The sequence below is a fragment of the Leptidea sinapis genome, chromosome 16, assembly GCF_905404315.1.
Source record: "Leptidea sinapis chromosome 16, ilLepSina1.1, whole genome shotgun sequence".
Taxonomy (NCBI): domain Eukaryota; kingdom Metazoa; phylum Arthropoda; class Insecta; order Lepidoptera; family Pieridae; genus Leptidea; species Leptidea sinapis.
The window spans coordinates 1,702,466-1,721,184 of record NC_066280.1 but is presented as its reverse complement, the minus strand read 5'-3'; the positions used below and the strand labels follow the sequence as shown (position 1 = coordinate 1,721,184).

The 18,719-nt window shown below is 42.7% G+C and overlaps 1 protein-coding gene and 1 long non-coding RNA gene across 2 annotated transcripts in view; both read left to right on the top strand.

Moving 5' to 3' along the window:
• The window catches only part of LOC126968624 (uncharacterized), a 37,436-nt gene extending 19,542 nt beyond the window's left edge, over positions 1 to 17,894 (top strand). The window contains exons 6-15 of the mRNA XM_050813643.1: positions 1,180 to 1,230; positions 1,880 to 2,034; positions 4,046 to 4,224; positions 10,063 to 10,199; positions 11,254 to 11,418; positions 12,228 to 12,459; positions 13,407 to 13,535; positions 14,711 to 14,916; positions 16,532 to 16,658; positions 17,054 to 17,894. Coding sequence (XP_050669600.1) covers positions 1,180 to 1,230; positions 1,880 to 2,034; positions 4,046 to 4,224; positions 10,063 to 10,199; positions 11,254 to 11,418; positions 12,228 to 12,459; positions 13,407 to 13,535; positions 14,711 to 14,916; positions 16,532 to 16,658; positions 17,054 to 17,169 — 1,497 coding nt within the window. The 3' untranslated portion in view covers positions 17,170 to 17,894. The remainder of the gene's footprint in view (positions 1 to 1,179; positions 1,231 to 1,879; positions 2,035 to 4,045; positions 4,225 to 10,062; positions 10,200 to 11,253; positions 11,419 to 12,227; positions 12,460 to 13,406; positions 13,536 to 14,710; positions 14,917 to 16,531; positions 16,659 to 17,053) is intronic.
• Positions 5,573 to 8,973, top strand: LOC126968617 (uncharacterized). The gene is made up of 2 exons (XR_007730265.1): positions 5,573 to 5,630; positions 8,809 to 8,973. It is a non-coding gene; the product is annotated as an uncharacterized LOC126968617 (long non-coding RNA).
• Positions 17,895 to 18,719: the final 825 nt, after the last annotated feature.

Sequence of the window (18,719 nt, the reverse complement as noted above, 5' to 3'; positions counted from 1 at the left end):
CCACGTGTACCCGGCGCTCAGTGTGGAGCTGGCCCGCGGACAGCTGCTGGTGAGCGCGGGGCTGGACGGTCGCGTCGTGCTGCACGACCCTGAGGTGAGTCCGTCGTCTGGGACGAGCAGTGCGGCGGTGGCGCACGGTGGCCCACGTGTACCCGGCGCTCAGTGTGGAGCTGGCCCGCGGACAGCTGCTGGTGAGCGCGGGGCTGGACGGTCGCGTCGTGCTGCACGACCCTGAGGTGAGTCCGTCGTCTGGGACGAGCAGTGCGGCGGTGGCGCACGGTGGCCCACGTGTACCCGGCGCTCAGTGTGGAGCTGGCCCGCGGACAGCTGCTGGTGAGCGCGGGGCTGGACGGTCGCGTCGTGCTGCACGACCCTGAGGTGAGTCCGTCGTCTGGGACGAGCAGTGCGGCGGTGGCGCACGGTGGCCCACGTGTACCCGGCGCTCAGTGTGGAGCTGGCCCGCGGACAGCTGCTGGTGAGCGCGGGGCTGGACGGTCGCGTCGTGCTGCACGACCCTGAGGTGAGTCCGTCGTCTGGGACGAGCAGTGCGGCGGTGGCGCACGGTGGCCCACGTGTACCCGGCGCTCAGTGTGGAGCTGGCCCGCGGACAGCTGCTGGTGAGCGCGGGGCTGGACGGTCGCGTCGTGCTGCACGACCCTGAGGTGAGTCCGTCGTCTGGGACGAGCAGTGCGGCGGTGGCGCACGGTGGCCCACGTGTACCCGGCGCTCAGTGTGGAGCTGGCCCGCGGACAGCTGCTGGTGAGCGCGGGGCTGGACGGTCGCGTCGTGCTGCACGACCCTGAGGTGAGTCCGTCGTCTGGGACGAGCAGTGCGGCGGTGGCGCACGGTGGCCCACGTGTACCCGGCGCTCAGTGTGGAGCTGGCCCGCGGACAGCTGCTGGTGAGCGCGGGGCTGGACGGTCGCGTCGTGCTGCACGACCCTGAGGTGAGTCCGTCGTCTGGGACGAGCAGTGCGGCGGTGGCGCACGGTGGCCCACGTGTACCCGGCGCTCAGTGTGGAGCTGGCCCGCGGACAGCTGCTGGTGAGCGCGGGGCTGGACGGTCGCGTCGTGCTGCACGACCCTGAGGTGAGTCCGTCGTCTGGGACGAGCAGTGCGGCGGTGGCGCACGGTGGCCCACGTGTACCCGGCGCTCAGTGTGGAGCTGGCCCGCGGACAGCTGCTGGTGAGCGCGGGGCTGGACGGTCGCGTCGTGCTGCACGACCCTGAGGTGAGTCCGTCGTCTGGGACGAGCAGTGCGGCGGTGGCGCACGGTGGCCCACGTGTACCCGGCGCTCAGTGTGGAGCTGGCCCGCGGACAGCTGCTGGTGAGCGCGGGGCTGGACGGTCGCGTCGTGCTGCCGTGAGTCCGTCGTCTGGTACGAGCAGTGCGGGAAGCAGGGAGTGCGGGTATGGCGGTGGACGTGTTTTTAATTTTCTGATGACTTTAATGATTTTTATATTTACTCCAGTAAAAATGGGCACTAAAGGTTGGGTCAGCCTTAATCTAATACAATGTTTATTTTATAATATTGGGAAAATATTACGCGTATGATAAAGAATGCGTTTCAAAATCTTAAACGAAAAAAATATGTTTAAGTTCTGACAAAATTTATTTTCTGACAATTTTATTTGTAAGGATTTATAAAATAAAAAATGTAATAAAATAAGTGTTTATTAAACTATAGTTTTAGTAACCGCCTTATTTGTAAGGATTTAAAATAAAAAAATAAATAAAATAAGTCTTTATTAAACTTTAGTTTTAGCAACCGCCAGTTTTTCCTATTTTACACAATACTTGGTTTCCCGCTTTCGTCTCCAACCTTTCCCAGCCACATTACAAATTTATCATGACATGTTTATTGTTAAATTGGTTCTAGTCCAGCGCGGAACTCATGTCGGTATGCGGTGACGCGGGCGCTGGCGTTCGTTGTGCGCGCGTGTCGCCTACGACGCCCGACCGACTGTTGCTGGCCTCGGATACGGGGCCGGTGACTGCGTGGAACCTGCTCGAAGATAGCGCTGCACCCGCTCAGTACGTTACCAATCGCTCAATATATCACCCTGCAACACTCCGCACTCTGGCGACCATAGTTACCTTACAGAGTAGGAAAATCACAAAAGCTTTACCACTTTGCGTATTTCAGTAGGGTAACTTGAAAGCTGTTTGCCGACTTTGAAGACGTACTTGGATTCCGCATGCTCAAATAATCCGGAGGCCCAGTTCTATTTCCTTTATAGAATTATGCGCTCGGGTCCTATGTGCCTATTGCAGTACAAGTGTATACCGAGACGGGTCTGGTGTGGTCGTGCTGTGTTCACAGGATAGCTGCGTGAATAACCCATATGGCTCGGGGGAGAGCTGGGCAGATAATACAATTGGTTGTGTTGTTTAAATTATAATGTGTAGTTCTAGCATATTCATAGAAAATTAGATTAGTTTTCCTTACTTATGAATTTAGAGATAATGATTTTTCCTAATCATTGACACACTGCATCAAAACCATCCTGAGCATATTTATGCCTCCTCCCAAGAGTCTCCAAAAATATAAGAATCATATCATCTGAGTAAGAAGTAAATTTACACATACTGATTTTCATCTCGCTTTAGTCGTTTAATAGAAAAAAACAAATAAGGATCTAGCAAGCTCCCTTTTGCAATCCCAAATATTGCTCATCACTGACTTTTTCACCAATTCTTACGAATTGTGTTCGTTCAGAAAGGTTTATATTGGTTATTGGATAGCACTTATTTGTTTCTAAGTATTTAGAGTAGACTTTTTTAGCGCTGTTTTGAGTCACTTATGAATATAATTTCCACTGATTCCTGAGACTTCCCCTGAGGTGCCGAGCTGCCACACCACGCTTGGCACGAGCCAATCATGCTTTTGAAGTGTTTGGGCTTGTTTATAAAAACGAACGTCGACGCTTTTGTTGTTAAACAAGCTAGCGCTTTGTTAGATAACATAAACAATAGATACTGCGTAATTTAAACAAATTATGCATATTTTATGATTTTTTTAGATATACCTACAGACTACATTTCGATTATTACTAACGAATGCAGTAATTTTTTATAACTAAAATATACTCCAAAGTTACTAATTAGTAATATAATAGTTACTAAAACATCATAGATAATACAAAAAAGAATTTTTAAATCGACAGCTACGGATAATTTTTACGGCTGACCGCATTTTGACGGCTTATCGTATTTTAAACAGATAAAGTTTTAAAATTAAAAAAAATCTTTTATTGTCTGTTAAATTACCTTTCTTGTGGTATATCGTGTAGCTTGTCTTACTCTGTGTATATTTAACGAAAAAAATATCTCTGCGCGCCCCCGCGAGCAGACATAATATATCTGCTTGGCACTCAACGGTAGTTTTTATAGCAGACATAATATGTCTGCTCTACTTCTATTTGGGAAGTTGGGTAATAAGATAAAATATGTACAGTGAGACTTCGTTTGACTAACGTTTGCAACTAACTCATTTGTCATATAAGTCAGTATTTCTCCCATTTTCGGAAAAAAAATTACTTTATTAAGAGCCTATTGAGGAGATAAATTTGAGTCTAGTACTTTAAATGCTGTAGGTTTACGTATATTGGTAATATCAACCCGGAGTGGAATTTAAAATTTTCGCTACTGAAAGGTTCGCATTTTGAAAAATTTAACTCAAGGCCTATTTTACTAAAACTTTCTATTACAACTTTCAAATATATAGATTTTTGAATAATTATTTGGATGGTTTACTTTGCTAATTATTATGAAAAATAGTAAAGTAATAGGCAAATATAAAGCGTACTTTGCGATCGTATGTAAAAAAGGACCCTGCACGAGTAAGGAACATCTGGTGGTTGGTGAATTTCTTCCTTATAGTGTTGCCACTCATTACACTGTACATTGTCGCATGCATTATCGAATGGCTAGTCACGCTTCCGTCTCACATGTTCACATTCAAGGATCAATCGTTTCGCGTATAGTGACCATTTAAGCATAATAGCAGTTCTTGAGTCTCATTTAATTATCCATCGTCCGTCAGGTCGTTCTGTGTGCTGGAGGGCGGCGCCACGTGCTGCGCATGGTCAAGAGACGCGTCTTTGGTGGCGGCGGGCGGTGGCTCCGGTGACCTGCGGCTGTTCGACGCGCGCTCAGAGGCCGCGACCACCTTCGACGAGTGTCCACCCGCGCTATGGCAGCTCTCCGAAGCGCACGACCTTGGTACTTTCACGCTTCTTTGGCGGATGCTACACGATCGATATTAATCGCGATATTTGCTCCGGGCGTGAATGGTATCATAAACATCGCGGCGATGACGCAACTCTTCAATGGCATCCTGCACTCGGGGTACTTTCCAAATAACTGGAAGGAAGGCGTCGTCGTGATATCGAAACTGGGGAAAGACACCGCACAAGTACATAGCTAGAACAGTTTGGATTCCACGCTGAACACAGCATCACGGTGCAGCTGTCCAGGGTACTCCACACCCTCACCGCTTCTCTCAACAAGAGACAGAAATCTTTGGCAGTATTCCTGGAAATGGAGAAGGCGTTCGATCGTTTATACGAATCTAATGCTACAAGTTTACGTGCGCCAATTTATCTCTGTCTTGAAGCCAATATTTTGACCATTGCTTTCTCTTCACACGCCTTTTTAATTCTAATGCCAATATAAAATGAAAGCAATACAAGCCTTTTTATATTGTCACTCATTCTAATAATCACAATGCACGTCTGGGGTGAATCAAATATTATATCACCGAACTGGTGCAATCCGTATCGAACATGTTGTACAGGTGATAAGGCCGTTTTATTAGCGAGGCGCGATGAGTACGCACAATGCATCCTATCTTTTCTCACCTAACCCTAATGCCTATAGCCTTCCTTGTCCTGTGCACAGCTGGTGTGCGCGTGGGGTGTTAAACTTGCACATATAATGCGGCTACGCCGCGAGCCTATGCCATTTATTACCATAAAACTTTTAATAAACTGTGAAATCGTCGCTAGTGAATTTGTTAGTAAAACAGATTGAGAAATCAGGGCGCCCTGTGAAGAAGTGAGGTGAAGCTGAGTTCAGTGAGTACCCCTTTCCTTTTATCATATTTCTTATTTCCTAATTTTGTGTGTACGAAACGGAGTATCTAGGAACTTACAACGTAAATAATAACGATAAATAATTATCACGTAATATTATATTCTGTATATAATGTTATCCCGTCCAAAACATTAAACATGTAAAGTTGGTTGCTGTACTTGTTTGATGAGTAATAACAATAAATCCTACTAATAATATTATAAATGCGAAAGTTTGTGTGTTTTTACTTTTTAATGTTTGTTAATTCTTCACGCAAAAACTACTAATTGGATTTTAATGAAATTTTACAATATAGCTTACACATCAGAATAACACATAGGCTATAATTTATATAGTGTGAATTATCCAAAATATAAAGATAAGTGTATGTTCTGTTGATGACCATACGGGCTCTTTTGAATGTTGAAGATGAGTAAAACTACGATAAGGAAAAAAGTATATTGACCGAAATACTTATTCTAATGAGCTAATGACTGTGAATGTATGAAATGAAAGGTAACGAACACACGCGGCGCTTGGTGGCAAAACTATAGGTTGATATTAATTAATTTATAGCCTGATTTATGGCTAATCGCGACTCCCTTGATGGAGAATTAAGGATTATGAGCACGAACGAGTCTCTTGGCGGATCGATGCATACTGAAGCAATTTTAAAGTAATTATTAAAACGCGCGTGTCGCGTAAAAATGCTGACTTGAGAAATGTGCGGTTGCACCGTACATGCTCCCAAGCGCAAAGATGAATGAGAGATGAAAAAATGAATATAACAAGGTGATACCATTTGTAGCTTAAATTAAATTAAAGTCCCGAATTGAATTTGGTCTTTCTTGGTATAGGGGTTGTACCCTTGTCCACGAACACTTTAAGATTAACACTATTTTCACATTGATCTTTATTACACTGCACTTCACTATAAATCTGATCGACGGATGACGGGCTTGACGGCCCCGCCGCCGCCAGCACTTGATTTGCTGTTGAACGTGCGGCGACCTGTGAGCTCTCCAGAGCGACCCTTGCCGCCTGACCTGCGACCCGCCTGGCGCGGATGCGACGTACCACCAAGACAGCACTGACAACTAGCGCCGCTCCTACTACCACATAAAATGTGGTATAGTGGTGAATGTCGTGGACAGAAACTTGTTGTGGTAGATTCTCATTTGCCTTGAGAAACCGTATCTGTTTCTTGATGTCTTCCAGATCTTTGTCATCAGAGATGGTCTCATTTTGAATCTGTGGGATTGAGACAATAATGTGGTTGATAGGTTCGATAACTGGCACCAAAATCTGGTTCTTGATATTTATATTACTTAAACCCTCGTAGTGAGAGTGGGCAGTAAATGTGTCAGTTTTTATTATGCATCCCTGTTCGACGCCTAAAATACCTCCCCTTTCTAACCGCACAGCTGAAATCTGATCTTCACATAGTACTCGTATTCATCACAACAGAAATATAGGTATTTATTTAATTTGTTTATATCTGTCCACTGATTGGAGCATGAAGCTATAGCGACCTTGCATTTTCCGGTACCGGGTTCCGGTTCACATAACTTTTCATCACTTTTGAAATGATAAATAGGCTTTTGACTGTAACATAGAAAAGTATCTGTGTCGCTCAAGCATGACTTGATGTCGTGAATAGACATAGTTGAGTATGAATCCTTTTTTAAATTGATTGCCACATAGTCGGCAATAGGCACTATTGTGGCCATACTTGTATTATTAATTACTTGAGGAACAGGTATGATTTTCATGATTTCATAAGAATCTCGAGTCACCAAAGGTAATCTTAACCCGAATATAAGATAATCTTCTAACATTCTAGCCTTAACCCTTAGTAAATTGTAAATATTTCTGAAGTTTTCTTGTAAGTCACTAACCGGCAAGAATAGATCTTTTGATAAATGACTTGAGATTTTATTTAATGTGTCTTTTAATTGATCTGGTGATAATAAATGAAAATTTAATCGGCCATGATAAACATCTGTTATTGTGTCTAACAAAGTATTCTGTATTGTTTTCAAATTTCTTAATATGTTGCTTGTTGCTATTGCTCCCAAACTAAAATCATTCATAATTTGATAATGTTCTGTTTGGTTCTTTACGCTGTTTTGTAATTTATTTAACTTCATCGATAGCAAATTTAGTAACTTGTGTTGTTTATTAATGGAAATTTCGTTTCTTTTCAATACGTTGTACTCAGCTTCAATTATTGATGTTTGATTTTTCATAAGCGAAACCAAATGATTCTCATTGTATTGTATTACTTGTACGTCTTGTTTATATTGGTCAGCAAAACGTTCGTCGAGCACTCCAAACAAAGTATTAGCGAGATAACCGACATCGTTGATTAGTCCTCGCCGCTGTCGGCGCTCTGGTCGCGTGCTGGAATGCTGACTCAACAACAGGTGATTGTAGTACTCTAGTTCCGAGTACTCTTGTTTCAATTGTATTTGTATGACGTCACAATATGATACATCTCTGAGTTTTGTACATAATTGTTCCAGGTAACTTAGATATTTATTGCATGCTGCGTTTCCGTGCCAATACGGCTCCATGTCGTAGTATGTAACTATTTTCCAATCATCTCTGATCAGTTGCATATTGGAAATCTTGTCAAAATATAGACCTTGCTTGTCCTTCAATTGTGTGACATTGTAAGCACAATGCGAAGTACCAATAGTACTTATTAAAATTAGCATGAACGTAAGTAATGACGTAAACCTTTTTAATCTCTTGGTAGATAATTTTTGTTCTCCAATTACTCGGCACAGATGAAACTTGACACTTTTAACAGCGCTTTCCCACAGACCGCCTCCAGAGGGGAAACTGGGTGCATTAAAATGACACTCTATCTCCATGGCTGTTATTTCACTGAGGAAGTCTACGTCAAATGTCTTCTGGATCTCTCTAAATTCTTGTTGTAGAATCTTGTTCGCGCCGACAAAGTTTGTACCGTTGTCACTGTACATGTATTTTGGAGAACCCCTTCTTGCTGCCATTCTGCGTAACGCAGCCAAGAATGCTGACGATGTAAGGTCTGACACTAACTCTAAGTGGACGAGTTTTGTCACCATACAAATAAATACAGCGATATACCCCTTTGTGGTCTTGATACCACGCCTCGTGTTAGCCTTAACGCACACATATCCACTAAAGTCAATACCAGTGTGACAGAACGGTGTAGCAACATTGCATCTCTGTGTAGGTAAATCTCCCATGAGTTGTGTCATTTTGCTTGCGTTATTTTTTCGACATATTACACAAGTACGAATGCGTTTTTTGACAGCTCCATTACCACCTATAATCCAGTACTTGTAGCTAATGGTAGCAGCGGTGACTCGAGCCCCGCCATGAAGGGTAAGTGAATGGGCATGGTCTATTATTAAGTTTGTTTGTGTAATCCTTGATGATTTTTCTTGTTTGGTACACTGACACTTGAATACTTGAAAATCCACTGATTCAGTTCACACGCGAGTGATCCTTCCTGAGATCTGCACGCGCGAACGATCAAAGGAACGAAGGACCAAAAAGAGATTTATGGTCTGTTGATGACCATACAGGCTCTTTTGAATGTTGAAGATGAGTAAAACTACGATAGTCAGTAAGGAAAAAAGTATATTGTCCGAAATACTTATTCTAATGAGCTAATGACTGTGAATGTATGAAATGAAAGGTAACGAACACACGCGGCCCTTGGTGGCAAAACTATAGGTTGATATTAATTAATTTATGGCCTGATTTATGGCTAATCGCGACTCCCTTGATGGAGAATTAAGGATTATGAGCACGAACGAGTCCCTTGGTGGATCGATGCATACTGAAGCAATTTTAAAGTAATTATTAAAACGCGCGTGTCGCGTAAAAATGCTGACTTGAGAAATGTGCGGTTGCACCGTACAATAAGTGTCAAGAAGTAGGAAAAAATTTGCAATCTGCGAGCTATTCATTTTTGCGCTGAAAACCCCTTAGGAGTTACGAAAATACATATTATAATGTATATCGGCGCAAATACAACACACCTATTATAAAAACGAGAGTAATAAGATTATTGATTTCACTCTTAAATTTAATATCAGTCATCATTTGATTACATTGTAATACACAATTATTGTTAAAAAGCATGAATCAAAAACACGCTGAGCCCTATAAATACGGCCACACTGTCGACACTCGAGGTATTCGTGCTCGAGCTGTCGCTGCCTATAGAATATACGAAGGCACATATAGGTACAAATACTCGTGCAGTTTTCTTTCAATGATCCAATTCTGAGTGATCACCAGCAAGTCCACAATTGTGACGTTGCACCTTTTGAAAACAATATAGATGCTCTTTCTTCGTCAACACAAGATTCAAGTTTAATTTACGAATTATTCGATGTTATTTTTCAATGCTTAATACAATTACTTTCAGTATACTCTCCATGGTAACGTCTCTCAAATTCCATTATACCATCTTGATAGCGTTCCCCTTGTTCTTCCGAATAAGCTCCCATACTTTAAATTTATCCAAATGAGAATGTAACTTAAGCATCTTTAGAGACATTCTACATCTGATGATGGAAAAATTCTTAATCATGTCTAGCATCGCTTCTGAAAGAATTTGAAAAACTATTAAAATCATTCCAACTTTACTAATTCTTTAATAAGACCCAATTTAATATGCTTTGGCGGCATAAGTTAGTCTTAGGATCAACAATTGCATCCCATTTAAAATTGTATTTTCTTACCTCGTGCTCAGTATGTCAAGGCCAATGTTTTATCGGCTGTGAGCGGCATATTTTCTACTATCCCACAGGGAAAGATAACAGGAGGTCTATCCAACGGCCGGCATTCATAGGGCACGAAAATGATCAAATCGTTCTTAGTACTTAAAAAGCAAATATTTTCGTTTTGAAATCACATTTTTTTTTATATTTTGTGCTTATATAATCATAATATATTAAGTGAAATCCATGTCTGTTCCAGGGGTTCTTAGTTGCGACTTTAGTTCAGTTTTGGGTTTCATCAGCTCGGAAGAAGAATGCCGTAACTACCTGCTGGCAACAGGAGGACGCGACGACCTCATTAAACTGTGGACAGTCTTCATCACGTCAGAGGAGCAGGTAGCTGCTGCGAGACATAAAACTATTGTCACGAGAGTGGGTCAGGGATTGGAAACTAATACACATTAAGAAGTAATACACAGTTCAACGAGGCACCCATTTTTCAAGCTTTTTTATTTTACCGATAGCATCACGCTAAGGGTAAATATTGTGAGTAATCAAATCACGCTGCTTATTCCGTGGTAGGTGATTGCAAATCGGTTTTTATGCTCGCATTTAATTGATCATCATTTAATTTCGTAGCTGGTTTTCCTGAGAGTTCATCCTTCAAGTCAAAGTTCTCTCTACGGAAGCGATTAAACTAAAAGCTTTCGGTGTGTTCTTGAGCCTTATTCTCTCCAAGCACAGCGTTGATATTGCGAGCTGTACCTGCTGCGTTAGTTCCGTTCCTCACCGTAACTCGAAAATCTTCAAATATTATTCAAATTTTTAATGTATTTAACGCTGAACGAAACGTGGAGGGGGTGGTTGCGCATGGGACTGTCGTGCACGCTTTACAAATATTACTTTAAATAATTAATAGTAAAATAATATTAATAACATTATTTTATTGTAATAGTTAGTCTAGAACAGAGCGAAATGTGGAGGACAGCTAACGCGCACGCAAACATTTTATTCTTTGAAAAATATTTAATGTTAGTGTTAAGTTATTCTGAAAAAAGTACAATTACGTGCCAGAGTCGTCAAAAAAACTCTCAACAATAGAATATGTGTGTGTGTGTACGTGTGTCAGTGTGCGTGAGTGTGTGTGCGAGTGTGTGTATATTTAACAGACCAACTCAAACTTTTCAATAAACAAAAAGAAAATTACAGCAATTAATAATATAATTCAGAACGTGACTGTACACTGGAAGTGCCCGGGGTGCCGTGTCGGTACAGGGGACGGAATACGACTAGCCAGCCAATCGACACTACGTAAGCTCGCCCTTCATCCCTCTAGCCCCCCCTAAAAACCTTGCTTTTGACTTCTGCAATAAGGGTTGAATCTAGGCGTCCGGGTCGACTTGCAATTCTTGGCGTTATTATAAGTTGTCCGAGGGGTGTTCTGTCTCAGGGTCTGAAGGCGCGCGTGTCGCTGGCTCAGAGTGTTCGCGCACATTGCGGTGGCGTACACTCTGTGCAATGGTGGCGGCCACCCACAGCCGCCTCGTCCCTCCATGACACTTCCCTCACCACCGCCAGCCTGGAGATGCTCGCTAGCAGCGGAGACGACCACTGGGCGAGGGTGTGGCACGTGCAACACGAGCGAGCGACCAACGTTCAAGTGAGCCTAGCTTATTTATTAGTGTGATATAGAGAAGCGACCAAGTGCCGGGCGACGCCAAGTGTAGGCTACTATATATACCGACGCGTTCCGGGCACTCTTAACCTTGAATACCAGGCGCGCGAAATATTGCGTGGGTAACCAATCTGGGGATTTATAACTGTGTGATTCCTTAGGTACATATTTCCGTATTAATTTACGAATTTTAACATAAAGACATTCACTCAAGATTCACTCCAGTCACTTTCATTTAGACCTTATGAAAACAAAATTTTGTAACAATCTTATTAGGGACTAGTGATGTCGGGTTTATAAAATGAATTGAGAAAGCCAATAATTTCATATGTGTACAATTTAATTTTGAATAAAAATATTTGAATTTGAACTTCCCGCTCCTGGACATCTGTCCGATCGACAGACCCTTGCGTTCTGTTCTCCTAAAATCGAAATTCGATTAATCGTGGTATTAGCCGTTTTAAGTGATGACAAATAAAACAGTTGGATAGTCATAGTTTTCATATTATAGAATGTGTAGCTAAACAGCCATATAGCACAGATAATATTTAGTTTTTCAAGGTTTGTACATAATTCATTCACTCTAACATCGTAAAAAAAATCAAAATATTAGTCTATGGTTAAGATAAACGATAAGGAATTGGAACATTTGTTATGGTAGGGTAGGTGCGATATATTCGGAGTATTATTGTATCGTTCCGAATGTACCTATTGTTGTCGATTTTGCGAGTAGACCTCTTGTTGTCGAGGTGTACGGAATGCGGCCGCTAGCGACGGGAGTGCCGGGTGCGGGCGGGGCGAGGTGTGCGGTGCTTATGTCGCCCCGCCATGTTGCGGTGGGCGCTCTGGACGGCTCCCTGCACGTGTGGCAGCTGCCACACGAGCCTCACCCACCCACCACCAGACTGCACCCACTGCCACGCTACTGGCGCTGCGATGACGTCATTCAGTGGCTGTCAGAATACGTCATACACCATCCAGGTACCTATGTTGTCCTTCATATAAAACACGTCACGTCATATAAGACCCGGTGGTAAGTGTGATCACATCGAAATAAAAAAAATCGGGAAAGTTTGGCCTTATGTGGAAGAAATTCTCTTGAATATATACAAAGATGAACGCTACCTATCACAGGATTCCAAGATATGGTTTCGAACACAACTTTTTGGTATAACGGAAATATTATTATTATTTGCAGAGGGTGGCTATTTGGCTAGTCCTGATTGGGTCCAAGTAACGCGTGCATAATTAAACTATTGTGTTCGCTACTCATACTTATAGGTGGTCGTCAAGCCATGCCGCATTTACAAACCTCAGTATCTTCTTGACGCGAGTATTACAAACAGCATCTAGGAGTAGGGTAAAGTCGCCAAGGATGGTATTCGTTTATGCATAAGTGGGCCGCAATTGCAGAGGAGATGAAGAGGCGTTTTATCGGCCTCAAGGCAAAATTTAAGTCTTTGGAATGGTTTAAGCCTGTTGATTTGCTCCAGCGTTTAACTGCTTCTAGTTAATATTGGTTCCTCAGGGTGTGACGAATGGCGGTCTTAAGTAGTCCACAAATAGGTTCCGATCCGCATTTGACTGCTTTAGCTGCAGCTCTTGGGATCCATCGGCCATTTCATTGCCCATGATTCCGGCATGCCCTGGCACCCATCTGAGAATCACTCTATTTTTATGCCTAATGTGTTTAGGCAGTCAGTACCTACAGTTTTTGACTAATTTTGACGCCATAAAGTCTGCGTCGCGTAAATATTACGTCCCGTATTTTTCAAAGAAGTAAGGCTATACAAACCTTGAGAACATCCGCCCACCGAATCCGTTCATACAGCATCTAGTTTTCCGTGCTCTTCTATATACGCACCGTTTATAACGAACGATGACTATCATGCTTATTTTGATATTGAATCAGCAAATGACTTCCGCAGGGTCCCAGGTGGACGCAGCCGAAGCGGAGCGAATGACGCAGGCCGCGCGCCGCCTCGCGCTCACGGGCGCTGCACTGCTGGAGCTGCCCGTTGAGCGCACCCTGCGCGACTTGCTGACCTCTGTCGACGGTATGTCATGGCATGTATCATCAGTACACTAGGAAGCGCAGACAGCGACCCACACTGTTGCCTCCTGCTCGCTACATTTAAAAAAAACTTATTTCTATTCATGTTTTAAAAGAATATTATGTCCTATGGCTACGGTGCCTATTTCTGCCGTGAATTGTAACGTTTCGTGACCTTTAGAGATCACGTTTTCAGGTGGAGAGTCCCCGTTTTAATCCTTAAAAAGTGTTTTGTTCAAATAATTCTTGAAGAAGAAATGAAGAATCAATTATTTTCGACTTTAGATGATCCACGAGTGGACACCAACACACCACGCATAAGCAAAATACAGGAAGTACAAAAAAAAGTCAAAGTCAAAGTCAAAGTTTTTATTTGCATAAACATGTTAGATTTATGTTACATAAATATTATAAAGTACATGTTTGCCACATTTATGACGTGCAAGTTTTATAAAATACATTTCTAAATCATTAGTAACAATAATATCAATTTAACAAAAGATTATTAGCAGTATTATATAATATATAGTCAAGTTTTTAGTTGAAAATATTCGTCTAATGAATATAAGCAGTTTTTACTGAGGTGTATTTTCAATTTAGATAAGAAATTCCTATTTGACGACACCTCTCTTATTATTTTTGGGATGTGATTATAGATTTTTATGCACATACAAAAACAGTTTCTCTGAAATAATGTAGTTCTACAGCAAGGTACTTGTAGTTTGGTGGGGTCCCTGGATGGGAAAAGAGAAGTGTTTTCCTGTTTACTGAATTCGCTAAATTTTTTTCGAACAAACATACAACACTCAAATATGTATAATTCAACAATTGTTAATAAGTTATATTTTTTAAATACGGGTCTGCAGCTTTCAAGGGGTCCTTTTCCCGCTGCAGCCCTCAAACATTTTTTTTTGCGCTATTAAGACTCTATTTTTACTGTTGAGTTACCCCATATTATGATACCATACCTAATTATAGATTCTACGTAAGCATGGTAAGCCGTTAAAGCCGCTTATTCCGATATAGTTTTTATTATTCTCCTTATTGCAAAAACAAACTTATTAAGACGTTTGCATAATGATTCAACGTGAGCTTTCCAATTACAATTATTATCCATTATTATGCCTGAGAATTTGGTATTTTCAACCTCATCAAAAACTTCCCGTTTTCATATTATAGAATCACCTGACTGTGAAAACTCATTGGTCGAAGAGCACACGGAATGTGATACTCTTGGAGAAGAGAACAGGCTGGTGGAGGGTGAAATGGTGCCGGAGCCCACCGCTGGCTGCAGCGAGGTCCTCGGCACCGGGAGCGAGCTGCACAAGCGGCTGCGAGACGAGCTGCTGTGGCTGCGGTGGCCAGCCACGCCCGCGCCACAACAAGTACATATTTTTTTTATGGAAAAGGAGGACGAACGGGCATATGGGTCACACTTGCACGGGTCCATTAACACCAAATGAATTATAGGAGCGTTGCCGGCCTTTAAGCAAAGTGTACGCGCTATTAAAGGTACCCATGTTGTATCGTCCCGGAAACACCGCACAAGGAAGCTCGTTCCACAGCTTCGTAGTATGTGGAAAAAAGTTCCTTGAAAACTGCACTGTGGAGGTATGCCACACATCCAGGTGGGGATGATCTTCTAATTCTTGGCATGTCGTATGAAGGTGGAATTCGGTGACAGGAATCACGTGAAATAGCTCTTCAGAACACTCCCCGTGATAAATGCGGTAGAAGACAAAGAATGAAGCGATGTCTCTACGCAACGCCAAGTGATCCACTGCTCTGTGGAGTGATCCAGCCCTCCACAGAGCACTGGATCTCCGACATTTCCAGCTGATACTGAGGTACGCGAGACCAGAGGTGACAGTAATAATCTATATGTGGCTGGAGCTACACTCTGTAGAGCTACTGCTCTACTGAGCGTGGGCTGGCTTAAAGTATTGCCGTGCTCTATTTATGACGCCCAGCTTCTTCTAAGCCCATTTCCCTTGCAATTGGCAATCGCTCGAGACCTAGTATTCCGATACTAGGCGAGGTTTTAAGGGAAGTGTTGTCGAAGAGTGGTGATACGACAAATGTTTTTTTTGTGGTAAACGCGCAAAATTCAATTTACCCCACTCCGCGACCTTCTCAAGAGTGGAGTCGATAGAAGGCCCAAGTTTTTCCCGGTACAGGTCTGCGTTACCAGTATGGGACCTGTAGACACAGGCATATATAAGGACGCTGTCCTCAAAATCTACACGGAGCCAGAGAGTAGACAGGTCCCTATCCTTAAAATTGCCGAGTCGGCAACAGCAGATATCCTCCATAACACATACCCCGCCATGACAAAAAAAATTAAAAAATTAAACGCTTAAAAATTAAATGATGACCATGAATAATATTAGATTACCTTAACGTCAATCAAATTATTACGACATCATAATGTATTCAAAATTTTTGTTATTTTTGGAATCGGTGTTGGACTGTACTTATTCATCTGATTAAGTAATTTATGGTTATTTAAGGCTTAAACACAAATAAAACATCTACATCTACATCTCAAGTCAATTTCCTAATATGCAAATATTAGGGTTGAGGAGGTTACCAACTGTTAAGTAGATCCTGTAGATGAAGCCACAACCTGAGAGTTGAACAAGCATACAAGACGATACGTCACTCGAACGTTTAGCTCAGTTGGCAGAGTACTGGCACGGAACGCCAGGGGTCGTGGGTTGGAGTCCCGCAACGTTCATAAAATTTTGTTTTCAAATTTTATTTGTTTATTAATACTAGAAGTGAGGGTTATAACTTTAAAAAAATATAACAAATTTAAGGTTTATGTTTAATACTCGAAAAACGTAAGTTTTGAGTTAATTCAGCTTATGAATAAAGTTACGAATATAATTATTACTCGTATGTATTCTAAAACTAAAAATACATTGGTAGGTGGCGAAAATGAGGTGTCACATAGATCCCGTGACGTCATCGATCTAATGTTTGTGTGTGGGAGTGCAGGTGGAGCACTCCCTCCTGTGCGGCCTGACGCACCGCCCGTTGCGAGACCCGGTGCGGCTGGCGGACGGCTTCACGTACGAGCGGCGGGCGCTGTATGAACATCTGCTAGCACAGGACCTGCGGCACGGTACGGGACCCGCCATCCATCCTTTTAACAGTGGATTTACCAGTGGGAGGCTCCTTTGCACAGGATGCCGGCTAGATTATGGGAACCACAACGGCGCCTATTTCTGCCGTGCAGCAGTAATGTCTAAGCATCACTGCGTTTCGGTATGAAGGCCGCGGTAGCTAGAGTAATTACTGGGCAAATGAGACTTAACATCTTATGTCTCAAGGTGACGAGCCCAATTGTAGTGCCGCTCACAATTTTTGGGTTTTTCATTAATCCTGAGCGGCACTGCATTGGAAAGGGCAAGGCGTATCAATTTCCATCAGCTATACGTCCTGCTTATCTCTTATTTTTATAAAAATAAAGCTCCCGAATGTAACAATCTCATTACTTATTGATCCAATGTTCCTTAGAGAGTGCGGTGTCGCCGATGACCAGACGTCAACTGGTGAGCGACGTTGTGTCTCCCAACCACCGCGTGCGTGACTTGCTGCGTAACGCTTGGGGCTACCGGGGCTCATCAGCCTAACGAAACTCTCTAAGAAGAAAGCGATTCACTCGATTGTAAGAAACGTACAGTCATCGATAGATTGACAGATGACGACTATAATATTGTAAAAAACAGAGATAGCCGAAATCCACTACGTTTTAAGCAACTGGGGGTCTACCATGAACTCTTATTACGTTTCAATTGACAACCTAAAATGAACTGCTTTGCTATTTCGTATCACGACGTCATTAGAGCTATCTAATTTAGGTTGACGTCAAATCAACTGATTAAATCGCAATGATGTCAATTGAATGTCAAAAATGATGTCAATTGAATCGCAAACTGATTTAGTTCGTTCATTAATTCGTACCATGAGGTAATATTTCAACCTAAACTGGGTAGCTTATGTGTCAAAGTGAGCGATTCGAAAAAAGTTACTGATTCCTAAGAGGAAAGTGAATCGTGTTGTTAATAACTTTTAAAAATAGTGAAAACATATGGAAAACGAAAATTATATTGATGGAAGATTAGATGAGAACTGAACTGAAAATAAATACCGAAAATGAAAATACTGGAGACGAGAAAGTAAGGGCCCGGGCTATAGCCTGTTCGCAAGAACGAAATGTACTCTGTGCTCCTGTCAAATAAAACATCAACGGAGGTGCGTTCATAACTCGTTATTTTTACGAAAACACCTAAGCAAACATTTAATTAGTAATTCAAAGAACTATGTATATTTATATTACTATTATTTAATAAGTACAAAAAAGGGCTTAATGGTTTATAATTTGACGCTGTAAAGCGCAATTTTAAAATGTATTTTTAGTATTTTCTAAAAAAAAAATAGGTAAAAATCCGGCATGGTGCCGTGCTTAAGGCGCTTCTCACCTTGGACATTCACAAATCGAGCGGGCCCGATGGCATTCCCCCGATAGTGCTGCGGACATGTGCTCCGGAACTGGCGCCGGTCCTTACCCGTCTTTTCCGGCATTCCTACTCATCAGGCGTAGTCCCGAAATTATGGAAGGCGGCTTTCGTGCACCCGATCCCTAAGAAAGGTGTACGCTCAGATCCGTCCAACTACCGCCCCATTGCCATTACCTCCATTTTCTCCAAAGTAATGGAGTCGATCATCAGAGGGGCACCAGCTGATCAGCGACTGCCAGTACGGTTTCCGTCAGGGTCGCTCAGCTGGTGATCTTCTTGCGTACCTCACCCATAAATGGGCGCAAGCGGTTGAGTCGAAGGGAGAGGCGTTGGCGGTGAGTTTGGACATAGCGAAGACCTTTGATCGGGTGTGGCATAAAGCGCTTATAGCGAAACTGCCATCCTATGGGCTTCCCGAGAAGTTGTGCAAATGGGTCACTAGCTTTTTGCCTGATTGGAGCATCAAGGTTGTTATCAACGGTGCATGCTTCGACTTAAAACCCATATACTCTGGTGTCCCGCAAGGCTGTGTGCTATCCCCTACGCTGTTTCTTCTGCATATCAATGATATGCTGCAAATCAGCAATATTCATTGCTATGCAGATGACAGCACGGGGTATGCTTCCTACACGGGCCGTGCCAACATGTCCCGGGATAGCGTC